This window comes from Leopardus geoffroyi, chromosome X (genome assembly GCF_018350155.1).
Source record: "Leopardus geoffroyi isolate Oge1 chromosome X, O.geoffroyi_Oge1_pat1.0, whole genome shotgun sequence".
Lineage (NCBI taxonomy): Eukaryota > Metazoa > Chordata > Mammalia > Carnivora > Felidae > Leopardus > Leopardus geoffroyi.
Window position 1 is genome coordinate 128,099,346 of NC_059343.1, and position 25,224 is coordinate 128,124,569.

The window sequence follows — 25,224 nt, forward strand, 5'->3', positions numbered from 1 at the left end:
TTTTTTTTTCAACGTTTATTTATTTTTGGGACAGAGAGAGACAGAGCATGAACGGGGGAGGGGCAGAGAGAGAGGGAGACACAGAATCGGAAACAGGCTCCAGGCTCTGAGCCATCAGCCCAGAGCCTGACGCGGGGCTCGAACTCCCGGACCTCGAGATCGTGACCTGGCTGAAGTCGGACGCTTAACCGACTGTGCCACCCAGGCGCCCCAGTATATTTGAGAATTTTTAAAAAATGTTTTAATGTTTATATCTGAAGGAGAGAGATACAGAGCATGAGTGGGAAGGGACAGAGAGAGAGGGAGACACAGAATCCAAAGCAGGCTCCAGGCCCTGCGCTGTCTCCACAGAGCCCAACATGGGGCTAGAACTCACAAACCATGAGATCATGACTTGAGCCAATGTTGGGCACCCAACTGACTGAGCCACCCAGGTGCCCTGTATATATGAGAAATTTATATGATGAATGTGTTTATTCGAATCAGCAGTAAAAGATGTATTATTTGATAAATGGTGCCACTGCAATAGGGCTACTGATCTGGATAGAAATAAAACTAGACAGAAGTGGGATACCATATGCAAATATACCCACTTCTATACCATATGCAAATATAAATATCAGATGAATTGACACCAGAAATGTAAAAAGCAAAACAATAAAAATCTTGCAAGAAGATCTGGGAGAATACACATACAACCTTGATGAGCAGAAAACGGTTTTAACCAACACTGGCCACTCTGAAGATATGAAAGAAAAGGTAGATACACTTGAGCATAAATTTTTAAAAATTTTATTAAAAGTTATAAACAAACTCAGTAGACAATAGGTCTTGGGGGAAATTGCTCTGTGCGCTAGTATATTAATGCAATATAATAAAGGGTTAATACTTGTGATAATAAAAGAGCTTTTGTAATTAAAAAAAATAAAAGAGCCCAAAGAAAAATGGGCAAAACATAGAATAGCCAAATCTCAAAATATAAATGCAAGAGCCAACAGGCACTTGAAAAGATGTTCAACCTAAGAAATAAAAGGAATGCAATTAAAGTAATGACACAGTATCATTATACCCCAATTGACAAAAAGTTAAAAAACAAAACAACACTTAATGATGTGAAAGCTGGGAGATGGTCACTTGCATACATTGATAGCAGAAATGTTTGAAGAGTTCTGGCCTTTCTGGAAGTTAAAAACAAATAGAAAATATTCCCTTCATTCCAGTAATATATTCCTCTTGAGAATGAGTCCCAGAGGAATAAAACCACCGTATGTAATGATATAGGAGATAATGACCAAAAAATGGAAATAATATGGAACCTTATGTGGTCATTAAAAAGAATGAACTGAAGCTATGCCAATTGACTTAGACAGAATTATACTAGGTGTTAATGAGAGAGTGACGTGTGTGTAATATCCCATTTTTGTAAAACAATGACCAACAAAACCTTTATTTGCATATATATGTGTATATGTGTGTGCACGAGTCTATACTATCATCCTAGGGTTATCTGGTTGGGGACAGGCAAGAAGGGGGCTAATGTAGAAGGAGGGTCGGGAGCCAAACAGAAAGGACAAAAAAGACTATAAAGTACGTATGACATCACAGTTAATATTAAATTGCCATTATAGATGTATTGGGGTTAAATCTGTATGATACACCTTTAAAGAAAACAAAAATAATGTAAAATAAATGATTTCAGCACTCAACTCAATAAGCAATAAATCAGCGAAATGAAGCAAAGGAAATTAGAAAGAAGGAATGAATTCCTGAAAGTAAAAGTAGAAATTGATAGAACCAAAAGATTGTTCCTGACAAGATCAATACAATTGAGAAACTTTCCGGAAATATTATTTTTAAGAGAAGGAAAGAGGAAATACACAATATAAGAATGAAAAAGGAGGGGCGCCTGGGTGGCGCAGTCAGTTAAGCGTCCGACTTCAGCCAGGTCACGATCTCGCGGTCCGTGAGTTCGAGCCCCGCGTCGGGCTCTGGGCTGATGGCTCAGAGCCTGGAGCCTGTTTCTGATTCTGTGTCTCCCTCTCTCTCTGCCCCTCCCCCGTTCATGCTCTGTCTCTCTCTGTCCCAAAAAAAAGAAATAAACGTTGAAAAAAAAAAAAAGAATGAAAAAGGAAATAGAACTACAGACACAGAACAGTTGAACAACATCACAAGACTATTATGTGACTTGATACCAATACATTATCAAATCCAGGGATGACAGATTCCTTTCTAGGAAAATATATACAACCAAATTCGACTGAAGAAGAGGCAGAGAAATCTGAACAAATCAATGATCATAGATAATATCGAAAAAATTATTTACTAGTCTCCCCAAATGCACTGCAACCCAAAAAGATGAAAAGCTTCTGAACTCATGGCTAATCCTTAAACCAAAACCGGGCAAAGATATCAAAACCACACCACACCCACACAGAAGTACAGACTAAAGTTGTGGGTAATATTGATGGGATCTCATGGCTCTGCTTCTCTGGATGGAAACTTGGGGGTAGGCTGGGGGAAGTTTTGTTCTCTCTCAGGCTCCTTGCCTCCTTGTTCTCCCTCTACTCTGCGGTCTGGTTTCCAGAGTGGCGGCATGTGACAAAGAGAAGCAATGGACAAAACAGAGCAACATATCAACAAATAGTTCAGATCTGTGACAATTGGCAATTAGCATTTGTGATATCACATATAACCAGCATCACAGCTACCCTAACCTGATGTCGGCACCTTCCTCCAACCAATCACATTCTCACAGTCCTGACTGGACCCTGTAGAACATGCCATTACCTTGTGTCCACGTGCAGCTCACTGAGCAGTTCACTTTGCATATAGTCCCAGGACAGTTCCACTGCGCCCAGGTAGTATTTTCTTGTGGCACTGAAGCTGAATGGCAGAAGGCACAGAAAGAAGCAGGTGGAGAGTTCTATTTGCATGGCTCGTATTGCTAGAAAATGTCCAACTGAAGAAGCGAAAGAATACTTTTCCTCTAAAATATCTTCAGCTCCCAGGAGAAAAAAGGTAAATTTTCTATGATTTAGAGAAAAGTCCCAAAATTTTTGCTGTGAATTTTAGGGAACTTTACCTGCTGGATGTTACAGCAGCATTAGCAGTAAGCAGTAACAGATAAGATTGCTTCCTTTGTGGCAGTGGGAAGCAGCCACAGGAAGAACCGAATAGGAAAAGGGAGGCTGAGCTAAATCTTAACCCATTCACTTCTGAGAGTGGTAGGGACACAAGAATGCTGCTTTAGCAGAACCTTTAAGGAAAGGAAGAGAGGGACGGAGAGGTCAAGGTGAAGAGGAGCTTTAATGTGTATTCATATTCCTAGCCTAGTCCAGCCTTCTTCCTTAGCAGCAGCAGCAGCAGCAGCAGCAGCAAGAGGTCTGGATGTTGTTGGAGATTCTGGAATCCACTTTCACAAACAAGAGTAACCAGTATTCTAATAGTCTCCCTGTTTCTGCCCTTACCCCTCGAATAGCCACCACCAAGTGACTTTTTAAAACTATAAAGCAGGGGTGCCTGGGTGGCTCAGTCAGTTAAGCTTCCGACCCTTGATTTCAGCTCAGGTCATGATCTCAGGGTTCATGAGTTCAAGCCCCACGTGGGGCTCTGTGCTGACAATGTGGAGCCTGCTTGGGATTCTCTTTCTCTCACTCTCTCTCTCTCTCAAAAATAAAGAAATAAACATCAAGAAAAAACACACAAAAAATAAAACTATAAACCAGATCATGTCACTCCTTTGCTCAGAACCCTCCACTGGCCTCTGACTTCACTCAGAGTAAAATCCTACATCTTTACCATGGTCTAGAGTATCTCCCATGATCTGCACGGCCCTTTCCTCCAGACCTCTTGCGGCCTCATATCACTATGGCTACTGGCCTTCTTGCTCTTCCTTAAAATATGAAGCACTCTCTTGCACCTAGACCTTAGCACTTGCTATTTTCTCTACCTAAAACACCTTTCCCCCAGACCTCTACACATTTCCACTTCCATATCTCCTTCAAGTCTTGGCTCACATCTCGCCTTCTCAATGAGCTTAAACATGGCCCACCACATTTATGTTGTAAGTTTCTACCCCCACCGGCACTACTGATAAGGCTCCTGGCTTCAGTTCTGTAGATAGCACTCATAACCACCTAGCATTCATGTATTTTTTTTAATCCTGCATTGTAGTTACCTGATGCTTAAGTTGGTTTGCATTGAGGTATGGGATATATCTCCTTACATGAAAAGGTAGCGGTGCTGAGCTTAAGCAGAGGCCCTACTCAGGTTAATGTTTATCTGGGGGGACGGGGGAGGGCCTCAAAGTACAGAAGATAACAGGAAGAAGCTTCACTCGCGTTGCTACAAGAAATGTTATCACTGAGAGCCCAGTTGTGCACAGGTACAAATGTACCTGGGAGCAACTGGTAGGGTACTGTCCAGCTTGGAACGAAGTAGGAAGAAGCCCCTTTGGTAACCATTTGCTGAGACCTTCTACTAGGCACCAGGATGCGGACATAATAGCTGGCATGTACTATATGCCAGGAACTGATCTAAGTTACTTTACTTTAATGCGGTCTGCTATTCTTGTCTTCATTTTACAGGTGATGAAACTCAAGCACAGAGAGGTTAGGCAACTTGGCCAAGGTCACAGAGGTTGCAAGTGGTAGCATTCCAACCCATGTAATCCAGTTCCAGAAGTCACGCTCCAAACTCCTATGCTACACTTCCATGCACTGGGTACACAGCTTTGAGAAATATAAACAACTGATAGAAGCAATACGTATGATACATGAGTGCCTCACACCGTACGTTAGAAGGTGAACGAAGAGCCGTGCACAAAAGGAAAGTAAGCAGGGGAAGGGAAAAGAGGGGTGTACCAGGTTGCAATTTTAAATGGGCACGGTCATGGAAAGTGTCACCGAGATTACATTTCGGCAAAGGGAGTTTGGCTTCTGCACTGAGAGCAATAGGGAGCCGGGCTAGGGTTCTGAATGGAGGAAGGCTGTGATCAGAATTACCTTTTAGACTGATCTTTCCGTCCGCGGTGGAGAGGACAGACTTCAGGGGGATAAAGAGTAGGAGCAGGTCGACCTGTCAACTGCGGGCAAGAAATGATTGTGACTTGGGCTAAGACGGTAGCAGTGGAGTGTGAGAAATGGCCGGATTCACTGTGAAGGGCTATTGATGGGGGCTGCCGCTGAAGTGGATTTGTGGCGCTGAGAGAGGAGTTCAGAATTAACACCGGTCTTCGGTACGCGGAAGCGGCCACTAACTAGGACGGAGTGAGAGCGACAGGAGTAGCTGCGGGGCGGGGAGACGCGCCCTGGTACAAGCTCCAAGGGCTCCACGGGCCCTGCAGGCAGGGAAGCTCTTCTTTCCAAGCGCTTCTCAGTAAAATCGCAACGGTTTTTTTTTTTTAAATGTCTTTCTGCGCTGGAACGGAGTCGGGCACAGAGCAAGCGCCGATAAATATCTGCTCGACATTTCCATGAACTAACACCACGAGCCAGTGTTATTTTTAATAATGTAATGGGTAAAACAGTCCTTACTAGGGAAGGGCCGGGTCGTGGGCGCGTCCCGGGAATCTGCTAGGTGGGCACGTCAGTCCGGGAAGGCTTTCCGCGCACGCGCGGCTCGGCGCTCCTGCCGGGCGGGGCCGCGGAGCCTTGTGACGCAGCCTGGCGCGCGGGCGGGGCGCCACCTCCGGGCGCGCCGCTCAGCCTCTTCCGCTGCCGCCGTGGGAATGGAAACATCTGGCCCACGTGCCGGAAGCCCGCTCGCGGCGGCGACGGCGGCGCGCCACTCCGTGTCCTATCGCGCCAAAACCCTGCGGCTGTCATCGCGAGACGAGCTCGCCGAAATGGCCGCTTCCAGTCAAGGTAAAGGCGGGCGCGCGCACCGCCGACGCCACGCGGAGCCGCCTCTCTGGGTCCCGGAAGGGGGAGGGCCGCGCGCCGGCGGGTCTCGGCAGAGCTCCCCCGGGAGTCCGGGCCGCTCGCGGCCGGGGAGGGCGCCCTGGGCTCGCCGCTGGCCTGGCCGCTCCCAGGGTCCGGCCAAGGTCAGGCGCCGGGCTGGGACCGAACCGCCCCGAGGCGTTGTCTCCGGTTGGGCTCGCTCAGCCTTCCGGCGCCGCCCCGAACAGCCTAAGCCAGGAGACATTCTGTCCTTGTTCTCGGAAGCACTCTGGCGCTTTCAGACCGAGGCGGCTTCTTTGTCCCTTTGCACGTTCGTCCCCAACACCTGGCAAGCTTCTTTGCGCAGGGAGCCTCCTCTTGCGCTTTTAATGTCTTCCAAAGAGTAGTACACATCGGATTGTACTTTGAAATCGTTTCTTATTTAGTCCGCGTGGTCAGGAAGATTCCCTGTAATAAAATATACATGGGAGCATGACTTTTAAGTCATGCTTCTTCCCCGACTAATTATCCTGCTTCAGGTTATATTTAGTTCATTACTGGCTCTCAATATCCTATTGCTAAACAGAGCTATCATCGAAAACCCAATTATGTAAACCCCCCAATTACGTAAATTATGTTAAAAACAAAGGCAGTGAGGATATTCAGAATTCATCACTTCTTAATTATTTGCTGTGTTTCGCTGTTATGTGTGCTTTCGAGGTTATTCACATGTATTGTGTCTATGTGATGGAAATAACAGTATGGTGTGCTGCTGTGCGTCTCTTTCCAGCCCTTAGGGTCGTGATGTCACACCCACCGGGGGTGACTACATAGTGGAAATGGATGTACGCAGCAGATCACTCCCAGCCGGTTGGTAAACATTGACCAGCACCCCACCAAATCTAAGTGACTAAGGGGTTCGAATGCACAATTTAATTATTTTCCTGCGGAGTAGAATGCTCTCATTCACTTAAAAAATACAGGTTCAGGGACCCCTTTTGACTGGAGCCCCCTATAGAGCTGATGGGCTTTGGTAAAGTTACATTAAAACAAAACTCAAAACGTATTCTTGTTTTCACTGATATTCTTTAACCCAGGGAGAGAATTTCTTCATCAACACAGCAGTAATGTCTTACTGTTGTGTTGTGCTGGTGCTTAATGTTACATTAGAAAAATAATTTTTCATGGCGCCTGGTGGCTCAGTCGGTTGAGCCTCCGACCGGTATCCGACTTCAGCTCAGGTCATGATCTCATCGTTCATGGGTTCCAGCCCTGCATTGGAGTCTGTGCTGACAGCTGGGAGCCTGGAGCCTGCTTCTGATTCTGTGTCTCCCTCTTTCTCTGCCCCTCCCCTGCTCATGCTCCATCTCTCTCTCTCTCTCTCTCTCTCTCTCTCTCTCTCTCAAAAATAAACATTAAAAGAAAGAAAAATAATTTTCATGTAACTACTTGTGAAGCCATTAGAGGACCCAGTTCCTCACGTGTCCATATTTTGGTTCTGTTAAATTGGGGTCTGTGATCCATCTTGAAGTATATTTCGTGTCTGATATAAGGTAGGGATTGCATTTTTTTTCAGTACAGATAACTAGTAGTTCTAACACAATTTGTTAAGAAGACTCTTTCTCCATTAAATTACCTTGGTACCACGTTACTGAAAATCACATGACCGTATGTGTAGATCTACTTGTGGACTCTGTATTCTCTTCCATTGATAATATTTGTGTATCCTTAGGTTAGTGGTACACCGTCAAATATGGTGGCTGTGTAAGTCTTGACATTAGGCAGCTGTAGTATTCTGTAGCTTTATGAGAAGTCTTGAAATTCCTTTAACTTTGTTCTTCCCCCCCCCCCAAAATTGTTTTGACCACTTGTGGCACATTAGATTTTCCTAAACAACTGCAACGATATCTCCCATTCCAGCTGCTCTTTTCTCGGTGTGACTTTGATACTCCTCCCACTCAGTGATGGGATCTATGCATTCCCTCTTGAATCTGCATAAGGGTTTGTGACCACTTCTACAGAATGTGGTAGAAGTAACGCTGCATGGTTTCTGGGGCTAGGTCTTAAATGGTTTTCATAGCTTCTGCCTGGCCCTCATGCTCCTTCACTCCATTGGTCTCTCACTACTTGCCTTGGGCCATCCACCCTTGAGCCTAGGCACCATGCTGTAAGGAAGCCCAAATTAACCTACATAGAGAAGTAGCCTGTATATGTCAGTGTGGGAGATGATTCCAGACCTTCTGCCTGTAAGCCTTCCAGCGGAATCCTCACACATCGTGTAACAGGGGTAAACTGTAACACTATATCCTATCTGAATCCTGATCCACAGAGTTTAAGAGCATAATAAATGATTCTTTAGCTCCATGAAGGTTTGGCATAATTTGCCATAGTAGCTGGAACACTACTCAAGGAAGTCTTTTGCACCTCCAAATACATTTTGGAACCAGCCTGTCAATTTCTAGATAAAAACCTACCTTTTGACTGGGATGGTGTTGAGTCTATACATCAATATGGAGAGAATGAACATTTAAATAATATTGCCTTGCAAATCATAGTACATATCTCCATTAATTTCAGTCATTTTCACTGTTTCCCTGCAGTGTTTTGTTCTTCATTATAGTGCAGAGGTCTTGTGCGTATTTCATTAAATTTATCCCTGCATTATCTTCTCACAGAGAAAGGGATTAGACATTTTGTTAACTCTTTCTCCTTTCTTGGGCAAATCACTTAACCTCTGAGCCTCCATTTCTTTTTTTTTTTTTTAATGTTTATTTATATATTTTCAGAGAGTGCACAAGCAGGGGAGGGGCAGGGAGAGGGAGAGAGAGAATCCCAAGCAGTCTCTGCACTGTCAGCGCAGAGCCCGATGTGGGGCTCTAGCTCAGGAACGGTGAGATCATGACCTGAGCCGAAACCAAGAGTCGGATGCTTAACCGACTGAGCCCCCCAGGCGCCCCTGAGCTTCCATTTCTTGATTAGAAAGTGGAGTTAATAAATAGTACCTTTTTTTTTGTACCTACTATGTTCTGTGGATTTAATTAGAAATATGTATTTGTTGCTTAGCACATTTCCTGGTAAGCATTGTCTAGTAAGAGTTCAATAAAACATTACCATTTATCCTTATTATCAATGGAGATTCATATAGTAGTAAGAATTTGTGAATTTGTGGGCTACTGAATAGTACTGAGTGACTCTTCAAAGAGGAGAGGCAAGGGCGCCTGGGCGGCTCAGTCAGTTAAGTGTCTGACTTCGGCTCAGGTTATGATCTCACGGCTCATGAGTTCGAGCGCTGCATTAGGCTCAGTGCTCACAGCTCAGAGCCTGGAGCCTGCTTTGGGTTCTGTGTCTCCTTCTCTGTCTGCCCCTCCCCCAATCGCACTCTGTCTCTGTCTCAAAAATAAACAAACATTAAAAGGAGAGGCAAATGAAAAAAATCCATTTCACTTAAGATACTAATTATTACTAGCAGGCTTTTGTAGGTCCTTTGTTTGTTTTTAAATTCGAGAGGAAAAATTAGAGCAGTAATTCTAAATTGTCTAGTTATTTTTTTCTCTAAGGCAGCTATTATTTGTTGATTTTATTCTGATTTTTAAAAATGCTATCCACGATTTCAGAGTTAATTTACTATTTAAAATATAATAATATTTGGAGGTTCTTATTACAATACCTGTTTCTTAAAAATCTCAATCTAGTTAAGAATTGTGATTTATTGTAAAAGTAAGTATTTTCTTATTCCGTATCTTAATTCTTGTAGGAAACTTTGAGAGAAATTTTGAGTCACTGGACCTTGCAGAATTTGCTAAAAAGCAGCCATGGTGGCGCAAGCTATTTGGGCAGGAATCTGGGCCCTCAGCTGAAAAATACAGCGTGGCGACCCAGCTGGTAATTGGAGGTGTCACTGGATGGTAAGTGATACGAAAGATGTCCAGTATCTTTTTTTGCATGATTTAGTATTGTACTCGTGGGAACCACCTCCTTAACCAGTGAAAACACATGAACTTTTGTGAAATTGATCACTTAATGTGTAGCATTCATCTAAACATCTTGTTAAAGTGCTACTTAATGGTTGTGGTTATACACATGAGTATTTATTACATTCCAGGCAGTATTTTGAGTATTTATATATTTCATTTCCTTTTCACAACTCTTGAAATTGGTACTGGTATTATCTATCCTCATTTTTTTTCCAGTTTTATCAAGAAATAAATATGCATCACTGGGTAAGTTTAAGGTATATAGCATGATGGTTTCACTTACATATATTGTGAAATGGTTACCATAGTAGGTTCAATGAACATTCATCATCTCATATACATACAGTAAAAAGAGAAGAAAATACTTTCTCCTTGTGATGAGAACTCTCAGGATCTACTCTCATAACCATTTTCTTATACAGCAGTGTTAGCTGCAGACATTACATTGTACGTTATGTCCCTAATACTTATTTATAACTCCAAGTTTGTACCTTTTGACCACCTTCATCTAGTTCCCCCTCCCCCAGCCCCCTGTAACCATAAATCTGATGTCTTTTTCTATGAGTTTTGTGTTTATTTTAGACTGTACACATAAGAGATTGCACATGGGGTGCCTGGGTGGCTCAGTTGGTTGAGCATCCGACTTTGGTGCAGGTCATGATCTCGCGGTTCATGACTTTGAGCCCCACATTGGGTTCTGTGCTGACAGCTTGGAGCCTAGAGCCTGCTTCGGATTCTGTGTCTCCCTCTCTCTCTGTCCCTCCCCTGCTTGAGCTCTGTCTCTCACTCTTAAAAATAAACATTAAATTTGAAAAAGTTTTTTAAATAAGGGATTGCACATATAAGATCTCACATATAAGTGAGATCTTGCAGTATTTGTCTTTATTTGTCTGACTTACCTCACTCAGCATCATGTCCTCAAGGTGAATCCATGTTGTCACAATTGATAGGATTCCCCCCCCGCCTTATGGCTGAATAATAGTCCATTGTGTGTGTGTGTGTGTGAAAATATCTCTCTATAGATAGATAGATCATATCTCATGTTTTTTCACCCATTGATCAACACGTAGGTTGTTTCCATGTCTTGGCTATTGTGAACAGTGATGCAGTGAACATGGGGGTGCAAATATCTTTTTGAGTTCATGTTTTAATTTCCTTTAGATGTATTCCCAGAGGTGGAATTGCTGGATCATATGGCAGTTCTATTTTTAGTTTTTTGAGCCACCTCCGTATTGTTTTCCACAATGGCTGTACCAATTTACAGTCCCAGCAAGAGTACACAAGGGTTCCCTTTTCTCCACACTGAGAAGTGGAGAATGCAAAAAACACAAATATGTAAAGTATGTATATAGATAGCTCATTTCCTTCTCACAACAACTCTGAAATTGGTACTGTAATCATTCTCATTTTATTTTAAAAAAAATTTTTTTTAACATTTATTTTTGAGACAGAGAGAGACACAGCACGAACGGGGGAGGGGCAGAGAGAGAGGGAGACACAGAATCGGAAGCAGGCTCCAGGCTCTGAGCCATCAGCCCAGAGCCCGACGCGGGGCTCGAACTCACGGACCGCGAGATCGTGACCTGAGCCGAAGTCGGACGCTCAACCGACTGAGCCACCCAGGCGCCCCAATCATTCTCATTTTATAGGAACTAAGGCTTAGAAGGTCCAGGGTCTCAGAGCCGGAAAGTGGTATACTAGGGAGCTAGCCACTTGTTTCTTAGCTGTGTCAGATGATAACGTTCTTAATGTGACACAGCCTATGGATTTATTTGTAGTAAACTCAACAGGTTTAATAGATTTAGTCAGGAAGACATAATGCATCAATCTCATCTCTCCATTCTACATTTAAAACTCCTATTGTACAACATAATCTATAGAACAGCGCATATGATATTAATGAATACGTATGGAGTGAGCACCTGTTTAACAGACACTCAGGTTGAAAACATGTGGCTGGCACCCCAAAAACTCTAGAGATGAACGCTGTCCTGAGCTCCTTGCTTTTCTTTTTACTTTTAACAGCAGTTCAATCAGGAAATATTATACTGTCGTTGACCTGTTTTTGAACTTTAAATAGACACACTTGTGTATTCTTTTGAGTCTTCCCTTTTTTCTCAACTTCTTTCGTATACACGACCATGCGTGTAGTTGTAGTTCCTTTGTTTTCATTGGTGTTTAGAATTCCATCAGATGAGTATACCACAGTGTTCTTATCCAGGTGATGACTGACACTTGGGTTGGTTCAATTTTTGGCTAATTTAAACACTGCTGATATGAACACTCCATATAAATTTCCTGGTCCATACATATGCACTTTTTTGTAGGGTCTAGACCCAGGAGTTGAATTGCTGGATCGTGAGGTTTAAGTGTCTTCAGCTTTGCTGGGTAATGTCAAACTGTTACTTGATTTGAAAAACCACTTTCCAAAAGTGATTGTAACTGTTTGCCTCTCCACAGCAAGGGTTGATGTTCCTGATGCTGTACATTCTTGTAAGCACTTGGTACTGCCAGACCGAAAGTTTTGGTGGTCTGATCGTGGCATCTCACATGGTTTTCGTTGCATTTCCCTGAGTACTGGTGGAATTGAACAGCTTTTACGTGTGTTCCATGACCCTTCTGGACCACGTCTTTGATGAAGTCTCATTTTTAATCTTTTGTAATTTTTCTCTTAAGTTGTCATTCTTTTTCTTATTGAGAGTTGTAAGCATTCTTTATGTATTCTGAATACGAGTTCTTTATTGGTTGTACATTTTGCAGGTATTTTTGCACATTCTGCATTCTGTGATTGTCTTTTCATTTGCCTTTTGGTGTCTTTTGATGAACGTGTAGTATTTTCAATGTAAATTTATCGATCTTTACCTTAATAGTAATTTTTATGTTCTGTTGAAGTAATTTTTTTTGCCTACCCCACACGCTAGAACTTTTTGTTTTACCTTTCACATTTACATTTATAAATCCACCCGGAATCGTTTTTGGTGTTTAGTGTTGGTCGACACTTCTTTCTTTTTTTCCACGTACAATACCCACTTGTCCCAACTCACTTTATTGGATATGCTCTCCTCCCCCTAGTGCTCTGCCATGTGTCAGACCTGCGTGTGTGTGTGTGTGTGTGTGTGTGTGTGTGTGTGTGTGTGTGTGTGGAACCGCAACTGCCATCTTGGTTTTTAGGAATTTCTTGGCTGTTCTTTATTATTTTTTTAACAGTTTAATAAATTGGCATATCATAAGATACGGTTGCTTAAAGTATACAATTTGATAAATTTTGGCATATACACACCTATAAATCATCACCACAATCAAGGTAATGAGCACATCTATCACTCTAAAAGTTTCTTCATACCTCTTCATAATCCCTTTTATGCCTCTATCAACCACTGATCTGCTTTTTATCACTACAGATTACTTTGCATCTTCTAGAATTATAGATAAATGGAATTATACAGTATGTGTTCTTGTTTGTCTGGCTGCTTTCTTGTGCTTAGCATGTTAACTTGGAGGTTCATCTGTGCTGTTTTTTTTTTTTTTTAATCAGTTGTTCATTCCTTTTTATTGCTGAGTAGTAATCCGCTGTGTGGATGAACCATTTTGTTTATCCATTTACCTTTGTTAAATACAGGTTTGTTTCCACTTTGGGGGTAAAACTGCTGTGAGCATTTGTGTACAAGTCTCTGTGAATGTATGCTTTCATTTCTTTTGGGTCAATACCTGTGAATAATATGGCTGGGGATTATAGGTGGAATGCTTTAATTTCTTAAGAACTTGCCATATGCTTTTCTAAAGTGCCTGTACTATCTTATACCTCTACCAGCCCTAACACTTTGGCAGTATGTCATTTTGATCACAGCCATCCTGGTGGGTGGAAAGTGGTATCTCATTGTGGCTTTAATTTGCATTTCACTAACAATTAATGATGTCAGCATCTGTTCATGGGTTTATTTTTGCCATCCATATATCTTTGATGAGGTATCTGTTTTCTTTTCTCCATATTTTTATTGGGATGTTGATTTTCTCATAACAGAGTTATGAGAGTTCTTCACTCCAGGTACAAGTTTTATATCAGATATGTGGTTTGCAAATAAATTCTTCTACTCTATAGCGGTTTATTATCTTAACAGTTAAGAACAGAAGTTCTGAACCTTGAAATGTAAGTTACTGGCTCTTTCTTTTATACCTGTAGCTTTTGGTGTCATGTGTGAGAATATTTTCCTGACCCAGGATCACCAAGATTTTCTTCCGTGTTCTCTTCTAGATGATACATAGGTTTAGATTTTTCGGTTAGGACCATGATCCATTGATCCATTTTGATTTGCTTTTTGTTTATGTTGCAAGGTAGGAATCTAAGTTCTTTATTTGCATATGATATGTAATTGTGTCCACATGGTTTGATGAATAGACTATACTTCTCTACACTGAATCGCTTTTGCACTCGTGTCAAAAATCAACTAACTATATGTCTGTTTCTGAACTTTTTTTTTTAGATTTTATTTTTACGTAATCTCTACCCCCACTGTGGGGCTTGAACCATGACCCTGAGATCAAGAGTCACATGCTCTTCCCACTGAGCCAGCCAGGCACCCCTGTTTCTAAACTCTTTTTTAAGTTGATTTGTCTATCTTTGTGCTAGCATCACACTGTTTTGATCACGATAACTTTATAATAAGTCATGAAATCAGGTAGCATAAATCTTACAACGTTGTTTTTCTAAGTTGATTTGACTGTTCTGGGTACACAGCATTTTCTTTTTTTTTTTTTTTTTTAATATATGAAATTTATTGTCAAATTGGTTTCCATATAACACCCAGTGCAGCATTTTCATATGAAGTTTAGAATAAGCTTGCTGCCAATTTCTACAAAAAGCCTGATATGATTTTGACTGGCATTGCATTGATCCATAAACATGGTTTATGGATTGGTTTGGGTTTCTTTTAATTTCTCCCAGCAATGCTTTGTAGGTCTTGCACATCTTCTTTTTGATGCTATTGTAAATGGTATTTTAAAATATCAATTTTGGATTGTTCGTTGCTTATATATAGAAACACAATTGGAACTCACGAACTTGCAAGATCATGACCTGAGCCGAAGTTGGACACTCAACCGACTGAGCCACCCAGGCACCCCTAAAAGTTTTTTTAAATTTTTTTTAAGTTTATTTATTTTTGAGAGAGAGAGAGAGAGAGAGAGAGAGAGATCATGAGCGGGGGAGGGGCAGAGAGCGAGGGAGACACAGAATCCGAAGAAGACTCCAGGTTCCGAGCTGTCAGCACAGAGCCCGACTCGGGGCTCAAACCCATGAACTGTGAGATCATGACCTGAGCTGAAGTCAGTTGCCCAACCGACTGAGCCACTCAGGCACCCTGCAACCTAAAAGCTTTAAGGGATTTGCTCAAAATTAGTAAGTGGTAGAGGTAAAATTTGAATCAGGGTCTTTCTGAGTGCAGAGCCTTTGTTCCTTCCTTATGTTGTATAAGAGTGGGAAGGAGCTGGATCATCCCAAGGTAATTACGATCTGAACATTGTTAGAAGTACATGTTTCTGTGTATTTGACAGCTTGTCGACTTGTCTGATATTGGTTTGGTTTTTGTAGGTGCACGGGTTTCATATTCCAGAAGGTTGGAAAGTTGGCTGCAACAGCTGTGGGAGGTGGATTTTTTCTCCTTCAGGTCTGTATGTGACGTGTTCCGGGGTGTTTGGAAGTCCCCCTTGCCCATGGGGAATGTGATGTGAGGAGCCGTACTCGAGTCCTGGCTGTATTACACCAGAACAGCCTTTGCCCTTGTTTTCAGCGTACTATCTGAAATTCTAGTGAGCATTTGAGTCCACTTTCATCAACTACTAGTCACATTTTATTTCATAATTTATAACAGGGAATATTCCTTATCATAGTTCCCTCATAGGGTTTTCAAGACCAGTTGAAATATGAAACGTGATTTCAAAAATACGAAGTGTGATGCAAGTACCTTGTGATACTATTATTTTGCCCAGGGCACATTGATCCCAGAGCAGCCAAGGAGACGAGGGCTAAATGATATTCAGTCTTGTGTGTTTGGCCCGGAGTTGATTTCAGAACTATTGGGTATTGATTCTCTGAGGCAGCATTTGGCATTGCTTTGCACACCTGACTCCACATTGGAATCACCTGAGGACGTTTAAAGACCGCTGGTGCTTGAGACCTCGTCCCCCGATTCCATAGCAGGTAGATGCAGTTGCCCATCTGAGTACTTGTACACTCCTAGAGAAGCACTGCTCTGTAGGAGACAGAACTTGTTGGATTGTGCCACAGTCTCCAAATTCCTAGCCCTTTGCCTCCTTCCATGGTTGATAGCCCTCACTTCAGCAAGGTCGGTGCTGCCTTCGAACTGCAGGCGCAGTGAGTCTCCCAGATGGGTCAGGGGAAGAAGGACCGTGCAGGAGGAGGGGGCTGGCACCTGGCGGGCCAGGGTAGAGGCCGGGGCCCGGCTCAGTTGGGTGTAGTATTTCTCTCTCACAGTTTCCATGGGTCAGAAGTTCGGGGAGGGGAGGGTGTGTGCTTGTGGCCGGAGGTCCCACGTAGTTACACGGGGGAGGTGGCTGCTGCAGGGCCGGGCCTCGCTTCATCTCTCAAGGAGGTCAGACTCGCTGCAAGTCATGGGCCCCCTCATATCTCCCCCTCTCTCCTTCCTCCTGCCCCGTGGGGCAGAAGTGCAGTGACAGCTCTCTCCCGGTGCTCCCCCAACCCTGCCCCAGACTCTGTAAATACCTTAATGTTGCTTTCAAATATCTTTTTTCTTTCACCTAAAGCTTTCTTCACTTAAAGTATAATTGACATACAATGTGAGTTTCAGGCGTACAACAGAACGGTTCAGTATTGATATATGTGACAGAATGTCTCAATCTGAGCGTACCCTCTGTTTTTTGGAGGGGCAGTGACTGACAGAAGCGATTGCTACTAGAAACGCTTCCTTGCTGAGGGAGGTGAGACCTGGAGAGTTCATGCTGTGCACTCACGCTACCGGTCACCGGAGGGATGCGGGTGGCGCTAGGCCTGACGCTTCACACAGGGATCTAGGTTCCTTTCCTTCGTACTCGTCATTGTGCTAGCGGCATGTAGTGAGTCTTCCCTCAGTATTTGTAGTGTGGCATCTGTCATATGTTAATCCAGACGTGTGGATCTGATTCGAGTTGTCTGGGCAACTTTCTACTTGATAGTTGGTAATACAGGCTCCTCCCCATATCATTCCGGAGCATCGTGGCTGCTTTCATAATTTTTGCTTGTCCATCTAAATTTTAGAACAGGCTTGTCAATTATTTTCAAAAATTCTGTTGAAATTTTTACTGGAATTGCATGAGAACGATATAGATAAATTTGGGGAAAATTAAGATCTTTTATGATCATGAGTCACGTGTGAATATGTACTTCCCATTTATTTAGGTCTTTAATGTCTTTGCATAGAATTTAAAATTTTTCATCCATACATCCCGTATACCTCTGCCTTGATTTCCTTCCTAGACACCTTAGGGCTTTAGTTGCACTGTGGCTTTCCTTGGCCACTCACCCTCAGCCCCCAGACTTTCCAGTTGGACTTAGAATGGCACAACTAATAACGTGGGACATCTTTTCCTGTGCTTATTTGCTGTCCACATCTCCTTTTTGACAAAGTGTCTATTCAGGTCTTTTGCCCATTTTTAAATTGTGTTGTCCATTTCTGTACTTTTTATTTTGTCCCATTAAAGGGATATTAAAGGGTTGTAAATCCTAAAATCAGGTAGTGCGATTCCTCCAATTCTCTTCTTTTTCAGAACCATTTTAGCTGTTCTAATCCCTTTGTCTTTCTGTAGACCTTTTATTTGTATTTATTTTTTTTATTTTAGCATGTGAGCAGGGGAGGGGGTAGAGGGAGAGAGAGATAGAGAATCCACGTCCACGCTGAGTGTAGAGCCTGACACGGGACATGATCCCACTACCCTGAGATCATGACCTGAGCCGAGATCAAGAGTCATACACTCAACCAACTGAGCCACCCAGGTGCCTTCCATGTACATTTTAGAAGCAGCTTGTTTGTGTATCTGTAAAACTCCTGCTGGGGTTGGGATCAGTCGGACATCTTGGAAAGAATCGGACATCATTTCTTCATCAAGTCTTCAATTCCATGTGCATGGCCTGTCTCACCATTTATTTGTTCATCTTGAAATTCTTCAGCATTTTGTGGTTTTCAGCATGCAGATCCTATTTGATTTTTGTTTCGATTTCTACCCAGTATTTATTTTACAGCTATTATAAATCATGAATTTTATTCCCATTTCCAGCTGTTTCACTTGCTGGCAAAAAGAATACGATTGATTTTGTGTGTTGCTCTTGTATTCTGCAGCCTTGCTTAAACTCCCCTTTTTCCCCAAATGAGGCAGTTTATTAACACAGCATATGTTTTAATGCTTCTTGTTGGCAGCTGCCACCTGTCTCGCATTCTGTCCACATCTCTCTGTCCCTGAGGTGTCAGTTTGCAGCCCCCATCTTGGTCCCTTTCCACCATTTTATGCCCCTCTCGGGCTTGGAGGACCCTGCAGGCCACACTCTTTGAGCCTCTGTTGAAGTGGCTGGGCATGACCCCACTTCTCTGATGTTCCCTGTAGATCTTGGTCATGGAGCTGACGCCAGCGTCAGCCTGGAGGTACAGCTGTCATGCTGTGGAAACAGCTCGTATGTAGAACCAGTTCTCATAGGGAGCAAGCTCTTTTTTTTAAGTTTATTTCTTTATTTTGAGAGGTGGGGGCAGACAGAGGAGAGAGAGGATCACAGGCAGGCCCCACACTGCCGGTGTGGGGCCTGACGCAGGGCCCAAACCCACGAACCGTGAGATCATGACGAGCTGGAGTTAGATGCTTAACTGACTGAGCCACCCAGGTGCCCCTGAATTTCTTTTAATGTTTATTTATTTTTGAGAGAGAGAGAGACAGACAGACAGACAGAGTGCCAGTAGGGGAGGGGCAGAGAGAGAGGGAGACACAGAATCTGAAGCGGGCTCCAGGCTCTGAGCTGTCAGCACGGAGCCCAATGTGGGGCTTGAACCCACAGACCGGGAGATCATGACCTGAGCCAAAGTTGGACACTTAACTGACTGAGCCACCCAGCACTCCAGTTTATTTTTTGTGTTGGATTCTTTGAGATTATGTAGACAGAGATGTCTACAAATAGCAACAACTTGCCTCCTTTCTGATCTGGAGAAGAATTTCAGTTTTTATGAATACTAATGTTTTGTATATTATATGCACTGCGAATACTTTTTCCAGCCTGGTTTGGGTGGGTGACTGGTTGGTGGTGCCGTGACATAAAACAGAGACTGGAGGAAGAGCCACGGTGCTCTGTGGGAGACTACAGAGAGGACAGTTTCAATTTGAGATACTTTGAGAAATCCAAACTTCGGTGGAGAGACGTGGTATCAGCGGAAGATCGTTGGTGGGGTATAATCAGCCTCTTCATTCCTGGGACAACATTAATCCGTCAGAAAACAACATACTTGAATCATTTGTTTTAACTTTATTTATTTTCAGAGAGTCACAAGTGGGAGAGGGGCAGAGAGAGAGAATCCCAGGCAGGCTTTGCACTGTCAGTGAGGAGCCCCGTGTGGGGCTCGATCTCATGAACTGTGAGATCATGACCTGAGCTGAAATCAAGAGTAGGACCCTCAACTGACTGAGCCCCCCAGATGCCCCTACTTGAATCATTTTTATCCTATTCACACATTCTCATTGAAATTGTTTTTTTTTTTTTTTTTTGAGTTTTAGTGTTTGTGTCTGCCGTCTTTATAAAGAGAAGTAGGCATATTCTATATGTATATTTGGTTGTATTTTTCTCAGTGCCCAGTATATGAAGTTGCTCATAAGAAATCTCTGTGCAGCCATGTCCTAGAGGATTTCTTTCTGAGCAACAGCGATGACTACATTGTCAGAAAACTCGTGCTTATGTTGGCTCGAAGGTCAGTAAGGTGTCTTCACCTGAAATCTTGAGTTTGGGTTTCAATTCTGATTTTCATCTTACCATTTTATATTTTTAAACTAACTTAAAAGTTCTTAGTGAGGGATAAGAGTACAAATAAAGTAAAACAGTTGCCAGCGGTCACCAAAGGCCAGTCTGTTGATCTGGCATCAGGCATGGGGTCTTGCACATAGGGTGGACACTGAGATGTGGAGTGAATGTCATTGTCATGCAATGAACGGGATGGCAGATGTCTCCAGAAATGGAAAATCAGATAGGTTTTTGATAATGTGCTTCAGCGATTAACCCTAATGAACAGAAATAACAAGCCTATCTTTCTTATTTCTTGCTGTCATTATTGAAACTCTAGCTTGCAAACCATACCGGGTACATCAAGATTGACTGGCAGCGAGTAGAGAAGGACATGAAGAAAGCCAAGGAACAACTGAAGATCCGTAAGAGCAGCCAGATACCCAGCGAGGTCAAAAGCAAAGCAGAGGAGGTGAGACTGTTTTGTTTGCCTGCAGTGTGAAAAGTGTCGGCCTTAGATGGAGTACCTTCACCTCAGAGGCCTTGTTTCACAGCCGGGTAATGTGTTGGTGGCCTTTATCAGTGACTGAGAACACAAAGTGATACGTGTACATACGTGGCTGGGTCATGCCTTGAATTTCTTGTAGGAACTGGGGCAGTGCGGCAAATGGGATATAGATGGCTTTAAGTCATACTTTGTCTCCATGCACACCCTTCTCTGAAATGTCGATGTTTTACACGTACAGAGAGTAGCAGGAGTATCCAGCCCAGAGGTGGGCAAACTTTTTTCATAAAGGGCCAGACGATAAATATTTCCAGCCTTGTAGGCCCTGTGGCCTCTGTCACAACTACTGAGCTCCATCACGTTGCATGAAAATACCCACAGATGATATGCAGACAAGTGGGTGTGGCTGTGTCACGAGGAAACTTTATTTCAGACAGGCAGCCGGCTGGTTTTGGGTTACAGGCTGTATTGTGCCAAGCCTGCTCTACCGCATAGAACCAGGTCTGGTTATACTGGCTGGCGCTTGGACAGGAGAAGTCCTTCCTTTTCCAAAGACTGTATTTCGCTTCTTCTTTATTACCTCTAGAAATATGTTGAGGGTGTAAGGAAATAAGTGCACTGAAGTGGGGAGCAGGAAATAAATAGGATCAAGGAGTCAAGAAGGTGCCTTCTACCTTGCACGGCCTGGAGCCATGCTCTTCCGCATTCACAGAGAAAGGGGTTGGAATGAGTGCAGAGGGAGGATTTAGAGGTAAATTGCAATAGGCCTTGGCCTTGAAATACTGCCAAATGATGGTAACAAAATAAAACAGGTTAAACCCAGAAGGACCGAGAGAACAGGAAAAGAATGCCAGAAGACAAGAAACGTCAGCAAATTTTTAGAAGTTGAAAAGCAGATAGATGGATGGTAAATGAGTTAGCAGACTAGAAAGTACTGAACGGACAAGTCCCCTCGCCAGGCGCATAATGGCAGTCTCTCTGTGGTGGTGGGTGGCAGGCCGAAACTGGTCCTTTGCCCAGAATGGAAAGGAGCATCTGTGAGGGCCCAGGAGTGCAGGTGGTCCCTCCCACTCCTATCCCCCCACCTCAAGCTCAGGGTTATGAAACTGACACTGTTTTCATTTTCCCAAAAGTTTATCGTTCAGGTGTTTACAAAAGTAATACATGATTGTTGAAAACTTCTTCAAAGACGTGGGAAGTGTATGTAGTCAAAGGTATTAGCCTGATGTTTGATTAGAACTAACTGTTGACACACAGAGGGAATTTGTTATAAACTAACCAAAAGGTTTGTAATTGATTCCACAAATTTTTGTGTTCCTGTTCATGGTCTGGAACTGTCACAGGCCCCGGGGTTAGTGGCTGGTTCCCCCCTCAGAGCCCATGCTCTTACCTGGGAAGCCAGGGAATGAGGATGAGAAATTCAGTGTTTAGCAGTAAAATCATCAGTGACTTTGGCAACAGCAGTTTTGGTGGGGTGGTGGAGTTGAAGGCCAAATGGTAGCGAGTTGAGGAATGAGTAGGAAGTAAGAAAAAGATAATGAATGAAAACAATTACTTCAGGAATTCGTATGATTTTTTTCACTCCCCCTGATGGTAGATGGCCAAAGACAAGGCCTCAAGTCCAGGGGACAAGTGGAACTGACATAGGGAGACGTAGACATAGTGGGAGGAAGAGTGCTAGAGAGCCCCAGAGGAGAAGGCCGGGGTGTGAGTGGCTTAAATGGTTGGGAGATGAACTCACCACTTTGCTTGAGTTCGTGAAATGATTAGGCTGGGATATTGGATGTGTTGTCGCAATGAGTGCTTTTCAGTTTTAATTTTTTTTAATGTTTATTTATATTTGAGAGAGAGAGAGACAGAGCACAAGTCGGGTAGGGGCAGAGAGAGAAGGAGACACAGAATCTGAAGCAGGCTCCAGGCTCCGAGCTGTCAGCAGAAAGCTTGACGAGGGGCTCGAACTCATGAACCATGAGATCATGATCTGAGCCAAAGTCAGATGCTTAACCAACTGAGCCACCAAGGCGCCCCATCAGTGAATGCTTTCTAAGGTGATCGTTGTACTTGGGAAAAAGAGGCAGTCTGAATGACTTACCAAAGGTCTGTCAAATGGAAATTGATAGAGCATGGTCATCGGAGCCAAAGGGTGCTGAGTGCATGTTCTGAGCTGCAGATGAGTAGACAGCAGGTAGAGGCTTTGTGAACTTAAGATATCCTTATTTTAATCATCTTCTGATACGTTGAGGTGTGAGAATGCAAATCCGTGGCATCTAATTGAGAAGAGACCTCAGAGGGGAGTGGGTGGGTAGATGGACAGATGGACTGATGGATGGACAGGATGAGTGGGTAGAGAGATTTGGAGAAGAGACTTCAGAATGAGCAGCCTCTATTGGAAAGTAGGTGTCAGAGAGAATGGAAGAAGTGAATTTGGAAACTGTAGGGGCACCTGAGTGTCTTAGTCAGTTAAGCATGCGACTCTTGATTTTGGCTCAGGTCATGATCTCACAATTTGTGGGTTCAAGCTCCATGTTGGGCTCTGTGCTGACAGTGTGGAGCCTGCTTGGGATCCTCTCTCTTCCTCTCTGTCTACCCCTCCCCTGCTCTCTCTCTCAAAAAAATTGTGTATATGTGTGTGTGTATATATATATATGTGTGTGTGTGTGTGTGTGTGTATAGATGTATATGTGTATATATGTATATATGTATATGTATATATATATGCATACACACACACATATATATATAAACTTAAATTGTAAGCTGTCACCAGTTTATTGAATACAGCTTTATTCTTTTCCCATAACTTCCCTGTGAACTCTGTCCTTCCCTGTTCCTGAATGAATTCTCAGGCAGATTTCTTAGCTCTGTAACAGACATTACTGAAGACCGAACCCAAGGAGTTGCCTTTGGCTTCTCCTTCTAATCCCTCATATGGCTAGTCATCCATTCGAAGTCCCATCTTTTTTTTTTTTTTTTTTTTTTTTTAATTTTTTTTTTTCAACGTTTATTCATTTTTGGGACAGAGAGAGACAGAGCATGAACGGGGGAGGGGCAGAGAGAGAGGGAGACACAGAATCGGAAACAGGCTCCAGGCTCCGAGCCATCAGCCCAGAGCCCGACGTGGGGCTCGAACCCACGGACCGCGAGATCGTGACCTCGCCGAAGTCGGACGCCCAACCGACCGCGCCACCCAGGCGCCCCTCGAAGTCCCATCTTGAAACCATCTCTTGAATTTCATCACTTCACACCCCTGCTACCGCCTTGATCAGAGAGCCCATGTTGTGGGGATTGCATAGGGTAAAAGACACGTGATTCCTAATAATAAGGTCCTTAGCAAAACAACCCATTTGTGCTCTGTTCTGTTTCTAGGTAGTGTCATTTGTGAAGAAGAACATTCTAGTGACTGGTGGATTTTTCGGAGGCTTTCTACTTGGCATGGCATCCTAAAGAGGTCAACTTCACTTCCATTATTCCTGTGTTTTCCAGCCAGCAGCCTCTACACTCCATCATAGACATCAAGTATCTCCTGCTTCTCTTCTTCTGTGCCTTCCTCCTCCCTGCTGCGGCATATCTGAATGGCTTCTATAGGCATCTGTTGGTACAAGTTGATATGGCCCTACTGTGAGCTCGATGGCAACGGAAGAGACCATAGACGTTAGCTCTTCTCCCAGCACACTCCCCACTTGACTAATCTGTAGGTCAGCAAAAATGTTCCTTTCCCTCCTCCCATATAAGATACTTAACAGAGCATGGTATAAGATGGCCCAGCTTGGAGGATGAGTGGATCCTCAGAGGTTGTCGCAGACTTGCTTTGGAAAGAAATAATAAGCATATAGATACCTTATGTGTTGCATGGAAAGGAACTGAATATATTTGCCTTTAAGCATGAAAGACTTGGTATCTTGGTGTCTACTTTCTTTTTTTTAGTTGCTTTTAGATTACAGAAAGAGAGCTATTTATATGCTTGCTGTAATTATCCTGACCAAAATGGCAGTATAAGCACTATAATTGAAAAATCTGAATATGGAATGAACTTGTGCTGAGCTGAAGGTATTGTGTTTGGAGGGAACGTCTTTAGGGAAACCAACCAATAGATACATCGTTGAATGATCAAACTTAGTGAATCACTTAAAGGTGTTAAGATACTATCCAGGGATGTATTCCACCATAAAGCAACTCATGGCTATTTCCACAGGGTTTTTTTCATGGTGAAATAAGTGACTTTAGGTGGGAGATGGAAGAAACTCTTGGATTTTTATCTCATAGGAACGGTTTTAAGCTTTGAAACGTTAAGTATTATTTACCTCTTGTCAAAACTTTAGGGGTAGCCATAGTTCCTGTGTGAAATTCTACTACTTCTCTACCTAGTTGGTATGAAATCTCTCACATTTGAGCCATAGTTTTAAAGAGCTGGCGTTCCAGGCATTCAGAGTGGAGAACAATAGCAGCGACATGTGTGAAGTAAATTATTGCCATCCTCCAACATAACGTGCTGTGTCAGTGACCCCACCTCTTCGAATTATTCTTCAAAATAAAAGTTTACGGACACATACACATGCTTAGAATCTTAGCACGTTTTGTTATAATAGCCCATTACCATGTCTGCAGCCTCATCTAGAATATCCACTTCTGGAGGGTAAGGCTTGTGTCTTCACCGTTACGATGGAACCGAGCACTTAGTAGGTGTTCAGTGTTGGTTGAATATATGAACGACGACCTCATATAAATGTATCCAGGAAAGGGACTGATCTAAAGAATTCTTGGAGACTTTTTGAGTTCTGAGAATGCAGAAAACTTAGAATTCCTAAACTTGCAGCTGATTGTTTGCAAAATGTATGTTTTTAAGGCCTTCTTTTAGAACATTTGCCTTTTTACTAATCTTGGGAA

General features: G+C 43.1%; 2 protein-coding genes across 4 annotated transcripts in view; one reads left to right on the plus strand and one right to left on the minus strand.

Moving 5' to 3' along the window:
• Positions 1-5,244, minus strand: part of F8 (coagulation factor VIII) — a 130,643-nt gene extending 125,399 nt beyond the window's left edge. The window contains exons 1-2 of one of the 3 annotated variants that reach the window (XM_045472199.1): positions 5,004-5,244; positions 2,788-2,883 (exon numbers count right to left, since the gene is read on the minus strand). In XM_045472199.1, coding sequence (XP_045328155.1) covers positions 2,788-2,828 — 41 coding nt within the window. In that variant the 5' untranslated portion in view covers positions 2,829-2,883; positions 5,004-5,244. Of the gene's footprint in view, positions 1-2,787; positions 3,138-5,003 lie in introns of those variants that run through there. The other 2 variants (XM_045472196.1, XM_045472200.1) reach the window with 2 other exon arrangements.
• A 414-nt stretch (positions 5,245-5,658) lies between these two features.
• FUNDC2 (FUN14 domain containing 2) lies at positions 5,659-24,891 on the plus strand. The gene is made up of 5 exons (XM_045472202.1): positions 5,659-5,864; positions 9,634-9,784; positions 15,441-15,516; positions 20,176-20,307; positions 23,707-24,891. Exons 1-5 carry the CDS (start codon positions 5,729-5,731, stop codon positions 23,782-23,784), a joined length of 573 nt encoding a protein of 190 aa, XP_045328158.1. The 5' UTR covers positions 5,659-5,728; the 3' UTR covers positions 23,785-24,891.
• The last annotated feature ends 333 nt before the right edge of the window (positions 24,892-25,224 follow it).

Excerpts from the sequence above, each read along its gene's own strand:
- FUNDC2 (XM_045472202.1), top strand. The coding sequence starts at position 5,729 with ATGGAAACATCTGGCCCACGTGCCGGAAGCCCGCTCGCGGCGGCGACG. Across the intron at positions 5,865-9,633 it reads AATGGCCGCTTCCAGTCAAG|GAAACTTTGAGAGAAATTTT; the intron begins GTAAAGGCGGGC and ends TAATTCTTGTAG. Across the intron at positions 15,517-20,175 it reads GTGGATTTTTTCTCCTTCAG|CTTGCAAACCATACCGGGTA; the intron begins GTCTGTATGTGA and ends TTGAAACTCTAG.